Raw genomic sequence first — 7,852 nt, 5'->3', positions numbered from 1 at the left:
ACGCCCGGGGGCGTCAGGGCGGGGACGCGCCCACCGAGGACGACTACTGGGGGGGCTACGGGGGCGAGGACCGACGCGGGGAGCAGACGTGCCCCGGGAACGCGTGCCAGGCGCCTGCGGACTCGCGCGGCCCGGCGCTCTCGGCGGGGCTGCCCGCCCCTCTGCTCTGCCTCTTGCTCCTGGCGCCCCAGCACCTCTGACTTTGTGGCGACTCAAGAGGCCTCGGTTCGAGTCCTCCCACCACCTCTTCTATTCCCGCGGAGCCTCAGCTCTGCCAACCCCCCCTTGACCGGCTGCCTTCTTTTATGTTTGTCCCTCCTACCGGCCCCCCGTCCCCCTCCCCCCGCCCCTCCCCTCTCCCGGGACCAGGCTGCCTCTCCAGGCCTTTCTGGGGTGTGGTGGCTGAGACCCTAGTCACCCTAACTCTAGCCATTGACTCTTCCTCCTCATCCCGAGCTGGGGGTGGGGCACCCTAGGCAGCCGCTCTCCGCCCCCCCCCATCTCCAGGACCCACAGTGGACTCAAAGGGGCTTTTATCTGCAGAGCATCTCCCACCAGCAGAGCCTTTGGAAGCTCCCCTTCCCCCCCCCAGGGGAGCCCCCACCCTCCACCCACCCAGGACCCTTCCGGAAGGATGCTTCCAGACCAGGGCCGGGCCGACCATGGGCCTTGCTTATCCCGGTCCCCTCTGTCTCCGGACACTGGAGGAATATGTTTTTCTCCTAAGTCTACTTGGGACATTTTTTTAGGGTGCCTGGAGAGAGCTTTCCTCTCCACCATGGACCCCGTGTGGTGACGATCAAAAGAAGTTGTTTGGGGAAAAAAATTTATTAAAAAAATTCTATTATTTTATCTCCTGTTTAAAAATCCATCTATGTCGTTTTTTTGGACCCGGGACGTGAAAAGTGAGATCGGTGAGGGCTTAAAATGGAAAGGATTTCAGGAGTTGGAGGAAAAGAAAGAACAATGTCAGACCGTCGAAGAGCCCCCTGCTGGCGGGAACGGATTATAGGAGCCATGCCATGCTAAGAAGCCAGAGCCCAGGGACGATTGGGGTGACCCCTCTGTCTCCCAGAGGTGTTTGCTGATGGCACCTCATCTCATGTGTCCAGGAGGAGCAGCCTCAGCCTGGGGTGTCTGGGAGCTGCGGACCTGGGGGGCTGAGGGACGTGGAGGATGTGGGACTGGCGCCTGGCTGAAGGAGAGAACTGTGCCCTGGGAGGCAGTGAGGAGCAACGTAGACGCTGCGGGCTCATCCAGGCTTTGGGCGGATCTGGAGAAGTCATTTCTTCCTCTGCTTTACCCCAGAGCAGAGCCAAAAGCTGAGTTCCAGCTCTCATTTGTCCCTTTGCCGGAGGGCCCTGGAGCAGTGCACCGCCTGGCGCCCCAGCCCTGTAGACATCCAGTCTCCCTCCCTTACCTCCTGCCAGGTACAAGCTGCTACAGATGGGCCAGGTTAGAGATAGAGAGAACCCCAGGGGTGAGGATGAGCTGAAGAACAAGAAATTGGGGCGATCCAAAGCTTCATCTTGCCCATGTGCAATACTGAAGCTGGGCACAGGGAAGAACCAAGGACTGAGAGCCAGGCGCCTGTGGCTCACGCCTATAATCCTAGCTACTCAGGAAGCTGAGATCTGAACATCAGCCCAGAAAACCGGAAGTGATGCTGTGGCTCAAGTGGTAGAGCGCTAGCCTGGAGCTGAAGAGCTGAGGGACAGTGCCCAGGCCCAGAGTTGGAGCCCCACAACCAACAGTGACAACCAAAAAAGGACTGAGAGAGGAGGGGTAGGACTGACTGTCCTCAGAATCAACCGAGGTTTGGTGGTTTGAACTTAGGGTTAAGAATCCAGCTTGGGAGTGGAGGGTCGTGGGTGCCCGAGGATCCTGAGAGTATGTGATGGATGGGCAAGTCGCAGGGTGGATAGAAGGGGGGCTAAAGATCTGAGGGAGTCCATAGCCAACATGGAAGGCAGGCCGGCTTTGGATGTGGGTGTGGAGTGGGTGAGGGGCAAGTGATAGCTCTGAGTCTGGGGTCTCCAGGGGCTGGCCTCAGGCTGGCTTTAGGGAGGCTCTTGAATGGGCTGGGGGTGGGGGGTAGGGGAGCCAGGCAAAAAGCAGGGCTGGAGGAGGGGCTGCTAGGCCTGGGCAGGGGGAGGGAAATGCTGGTAAATCAGAGGCAGGCTGTCCAGGTCACGGAATTATCGTTGTGAAATATTCATGGGCCTTTGGTCCAGATGCTATTTCAGAACAGCCAGAGCAGGAGGAGTGTGTGAGCCTCAGGAAGAAGCCTAGAGCAGTTCTGCTCCCCACCAGCCCCCACCGCTGCCACCACCAGCCCAGACAGACCCACGAACGCCCCGTCACGTGTGTGCCCACACTCTCCAGCTCCCGCTCGCACACACACAAAGCAGAGCTACACGCAGCACGTGCAGACACGCCAGCCACCCAGCCACCCACCCACGGGCCCTGCCAACAGACAGATGCACCCCAATTACTGACATGCACACATCCCTTCTTCATGGGGGGCCAGTGTGGAGACCACCCCCTGAGATCTCACACACAGGCACCCCAGAGTCTCTCCAAACAACCCAGATTTGTAGCTCTGAGACACACCCCAAAACAGATGGAATCTATACCTTCAAGGCCATCATGCCCCACCCACCCACCAATGGGGAAATCAAGATAGGAGCGGGGAAGGGACTTGTCCAAGACTCCCCTGCCACCCGAAAGAAAAGCCACCACCCCCTTTTTGATGGTGTGGCCTCACTCCCCATTCTTTTCCTCTGCTAGGCACCCTGTCTGGTTGTAGTTACCTCCTCCTTTCCTCTGATTTCCTCTGTCTACTTGGTTACTCAGCCCCTCCTCCTGGCACTAGTCCATCCTCTCCTTCCTATCCACCCCCCCACCTCCCCGCTCCAACTACTCATTACCTCATGCCTAGAATATATATATATATACATATATATGTAATAGCAATAATCCCAGCACTAGTTTTCCTGCCCCCCCCACTTCCATCTCCCCTGCCCACCATGATCAGAGTCATCTGCCAAAATTCGCATTATGTCACCATGTCGCTCACTTGGGAACACATACAAGCTCCCAATTGCCTACACATTAAAGATAAAACATCTTACCGAAACATCAGAGCCCATTCAGAGTTCAGAACCTACTGCTTCTCCCTCCCCCCCCACCCTCTGTGTGGTGTGTGTGTGTGTGTGTGTGCCACAAACCAAGACTTCCCCTCCCACAAAAAAATGTGTGTCTCCTACTGACCACCAATGATTGTGTACTTGAAACTTACAAACCTATTTTGAATTCTCCACAAAATTCCTTAATTTCACCCTCCACCCCACACACACACATACACGGTAGGGAAACTCTCTCTCCTTCCCTCAGATTCAAGAACCCTTCTTCCAAAGGCAAGACTGCATCCTTAGACCAGACAGGGTCTTTACTGTCCCTTCAAAGCAAGTGCCAGCTGAGCTCTGGCTCCCTCCACGCAGTTGGCTGCCCCCTATGGGCCACTTTGAGAAGCACAGCCAGACTAAAGCCCTGTAACTAGAGTGAGCAGCTAAAACCCCTGGGGTGGGGAATAGAAACGCGCCAGATGACCAGCTTTATAAGCCCTTAAGCCTCTAAGGTTCTTACACCCCTGCTGGGGCCTGGGGTAGGGGTGAGGGGGCTCTCAGCTTTGCTCTGTGAGCCGATGGCTCCCCCCTTGAGCCTAATCTGTTGAGAGGACTCCGGCCCTATGAAATACACTGGGGAGGATTCCAGCACACTACAGAAGGGAAATTGGCCCACCAGCTTCTGAACGGCCTCAAAGCCAGGCACAGGCCAGGTGGCAGGCCCGAGGTCCAGCCCGGGTCAGGTTTCTACATGAATGTTTAATGCATATAGCCAGACCTATCAGATGTTCCGAAACCTGAGCATCCCTCTCCTTTCATTTCTGTACAAGATGCCCTTTTCCAAACCCCTCCCCCATGTCCAAGGAGGGGGGGGAGAGGAGGGGCAGCCCTGGGGACTGCTCTCCAGTGGCCTCTGGAAAAATGGCTCAAGGGAAAGTATGGGTGAAAGATCTAATTATTCTCCCACTTACTACCTGTGTGACCTTGGACAAGTGACTTGCCTTCTCTGAACATCTGGGTTTGGTTTTTGCTTATTTTGAAAGCTGTAGGCAATTTGGTGCCTGCCAAAAGTACAATAGCCCATAGGAAAAGGACCTGCATGATTGTCATCATTATCTTTCCTAAAGTCCCGCCTCCCTCCTGTTTTCTTTTTTGATTTGTTTCTGCCATCCCTTCTCAGACCCAAAAGGCCCACCTTGAGATTCCCTCTTAGGGGAGAAGAGAGGTAGGAAAGTGAGTCAGGCTGGTGGAAAAAGAGAGGGAAAATTACGGGGTTCTGGTGGCTCACGCCACCTCGCTGCTCAGGAGACTGAGATCTGAAGATCATAGTTTGAAGCCCTGGAAGGGAAGACCTGCAGATAATTATCTCCGGTTAACCAGCCACAAGTTGAAAGTAGAGATGTGGTAGAGTACCACCTTGAGAGAAGAAGCCAAGCAAGATTGCAAGACCCTGAGTTCAAGCTCAAGATTGAGAGGTTGGGGGGATGGGGGGGGGGAAGAGAGGAGGGGGGCTGAGTGAGGACTGATGGGAGAAAATGGGAAGAAAGAGGAAGTGGCTCAGAGGGATTCAGCCTGGTTACCTGTGTGCGCATGCATGTTTTGAACTGGGCTTGAACTCAGGGTCTGGGCACTGTCCCTTGGCTTTTTCACTCAAGGCTGGTGCTCTACCACTTGAGCCACAGCTCCACTTCTGGCCTTTTTTGTGTGTGTGATTTATCAGAGATGAGAGTCTTGTGGACTTTCCTACGTGGGCTGGTCTTGAGCCTTGATCCTTGATCCTCAGATATTAGAATCCTCCCCAGTAGCCAGGATTATAGGCATGTGCCTCCCAAGATGGGCTTGGCTCCTTCTTTATCTTCTCCTTCCTTCCTCGCACCTTCCTTGTGCCTGGCACCATCCCACTGGAAATAGAGAGGCTATATTGTGCAGAGGGGAGCAGGAGGAGCCTTGGGAGGAAGGGGGTTGTGAGAAGTGTCCTCCATTCTTCCAGCCCACCCACCCCTCTCCCAGTTTCTAAATATAAGGGCCTGTGCCATGAATTTAAGTGAGAAGCGGATTCCTGCATCAGGCCCGGGAATCTGCATTTTTAATCAGTGGAGGTGGATCATACACACTTCAAAGTTGGAGAAATACCTCTTCAAAGATGGGGTGATCGCGGGGTGGGGGTGACAGAAGAAATGCAAAGCAGAAAAGTTCAGCCCCCTTCTTCCCCGGATGAGGGAAGGAGGGGTGTACTTGGTAGAAGTTTCAAAGACCACCCCCCTCCCCCAGAGGTGGCGGCTGGGGTGAGAAGATAGGTCACGGTCAAGGTGAGACAGAAGCGGACACAGACACCTTCAGGGTCTGCACCCCGTCCCTCCTTCGCTCTTTAGGGCTCTGACTGGAGATACCCAAGAGCCCCCTTCCCCAATGGTTCCCACGCCTCCCACCACACCCCGTTTGTGGGGCGAAGCCTCTCCTCCCCAGAGACCAGCTGGCAGGAATATGTGGGTGCCTGGCTGACTCCTCCCCAGCCCGGGGAACTGAGCCCAGACCAGCAGCACCTTTGTGACCTGGCTCCCTCCCCTCCCTCCCCCCGTACCCCCCCAGCCCCAGCTCATCTGCATAAAGTTCCAATTAACACCTTTTTTTGCGATCCCGGAACTCGCTCCCAACTCGGTTCGCGGCCCCGATTAACCCTTGCACTTCCGGGGCGGTTCCCGTCGGGGGGAAGGGGGGGGACCTCGCAGGGCGAGCGAGGGGCGCGCGCCCCAGGGCCCCACAGGGGAGAGGACCGGTGAGGAGGGAGGAAGGAGTCAGGGGAGGGGGGAGGGGGAGAGGCAGACCTGCCCGCCCACCCCCTTTCCGGGAAGAGATGGGGAGGGGGGCTTCTCCTGGGAGACTCGGGGCGTCGAAATTCCTGGTTCCTCATTCCCCGGCCCCCGCACCCCTCCTCCTCCCCGCCACGCACCCTCTCCCCTCCCCAGCCATCTGTTCCTCTCCGCGGCAGCGCCGCGACAAACACGGCTGCGGCTCGTTTCCGCCCCTGCCCAGCCCCCTCCCAGCCCCCCTCCCCAGCCCCGGGGGTGGGAAGTGATGACACACACACACACACCCGTCCGAGGAGGCCCACGTGTCAGCCCCCACCTGCCACCGCGCCCCACGGCCAGCAGAGCGGGGTCCGGCGGTGTCGAACCCCCACCCTCATCGTTGCACCCACCGGGCAGGCTGGAAAGCTGGGAGCCCGGGGAGGAAGGGGTGGGGTTCGGGGGAAGAAGGCCAAAGCCAAGCCTGGGGTTCTGGAGATCGAGGCCGTCCCTGCCGTCCGGGTAGGTAGGGACGTGGAGGTTCCCCCCCCAAACACACACATTACCCCCCGTCCCGCCCCCCCCCGTGCAGGCTGCGCACCCCGAGTCCGGATTCCAGCTTGGGTCACCCGCAAGCACGCAGCGCCCCCTGCTGGGCGCCCCGGGAGGGGGGACTGGGCCCGCGCGCGCAAGCGTGCCCTGCGCTCCCGCGCGCGCCCTGCGCTCCCGCGCGTGCCCTGCGGGGGGCGGGGGGGACTGTGGTGGGGAATCCCTTCATCGCTGGTGATGATCCTCCCAAGACAGGAAAGAGCACCAGCAGCCCCGAACAGCCACCTTCAGCGAGCCGGACCATCCATCCTGCTTGCTGGTGGGTGCTGTCCAAAGCTGAGTCGGAACTGTGTGAAAAGGGCCCTGAGGGAAGTCGAGGGTAGGGGCAGACAGATCCACTGTGGGACTTCCAAGGCCTCTCCGCGGTTTTCTCGTTGGAAAACAACAAAAGCAATAACTTGGGCAGGGTAGTCTGCTTTACTAATTTCTCAATAGCACCTAAGAATGCTGCCTGCTGTTCCTTCACTGAGTAGGAGGCAGTGGGGAGGAAAAATCAGGCCCTTAAGACCACTTTAGCTCAGAGAGGGCAAGCGAGGAGAAGTAGGAAGAAGCCTGGGGCCTCCCTTCTGCTGGATGGCCCAGCAGAGGCCTCTAACTATGATCTGGCCTGGGTTGCTTGGCTCCACCACCCACCACTGTGTGCCCTTGGGCTAGTGCCTTAATCTACAGAACAGGACGACACAGAGGCCTTGGGTGTAGCTGGGAGGAAATGAGCACCTGTGTGGAATAAATAGCTTCCCAACAAGCATCCATTGTCCCTCTTTTCTGACCCCTTAGTCTAGTCAGTAAGTCTCATGCCCCGGGCACAAGCAGGTGCAGGTCTGGCATAAAGCAAGATAAAACTACAAATAGGAGTTGCTTCAGCAGGCCCCAGAGTGCATTGGGGCAAAAGTTGAAGTCATTTCTTAACATAGTTCTTGTTTGTGTCAACACTAGAACTTGAGCTCAGACCCTGGGCACTGTCCCTTAGCTATTTCTCTCAGGGCTGGTGCTCTACCATTTGAGCCACGGCACTACTTTCCGGCCTTTTGGTGGTAAATTAGAGATAGTCTCACAGACTTCCCTGCCCAGGCTGGCTGTCTTGAAACCAGATTCGCAAGAGCTCAGCCTCCTGAATAGTAGGATTGTAGTCCTGAACTACTGGCATCCTCCTTTGCTTCCTTAACCTTCTTCAAGTATCCAGCCCTGATAACTCACAGGAGAAAAGCCAACTGCTTTATCTACTCCAAACCCTAGGAAACACAGGAGAAAGAGGTCAGGAGTTGAAGATTCCTCCCAGGGACTAATGCAGAGCGGGTACATGGTTAAAAACAACCACACAGCCATTTC

General features: G+C 56.8%; 1 protein-coding gene across 1 annotated transcript in view; it reads left to right on the top strand.

The window, feature by feature from the left end:
- Rtn4rl2 (reticulon 4 receptor-like 2) overlaps positions 1-200 on the top strand; it is a 17,071-nt gene extending 16,871 nt beyond the window's left edge. The window contains exon 4 of the mRNA XM_013029029.1: positions 4-200. Coding sequence (XP_012884483.1) covers positions 4-200 — 197 coding nt within the window. The remainder of the gene's footprint in view (positions 1-3) is intronic.
- The last annotated feature ends 7,652 nt before the right edge of the window (positions 201-7,852 follow it).

The sequence above is a fragment of the Dipodomys ordii genome, unplaced genomic scaffold, assembly GCF_000151885.1.
Source record: "Dipodomys ordii isolate 6190 unplaced genomic scaffold, Dord_2.0 Scaffold117, whole genome shotgun sequence".
Classification (NCBI taxonomy): Eukaryota; Metazoa; Chordata; class Mammalia; order Rodentia; family Heteromyidae; genus Dipodomys; species Dipodomys ordii.
Note: the sequence above shows the minus strand (reverse complement) of the source record. Positions and strands in the feature narration are given on the sequence as shown.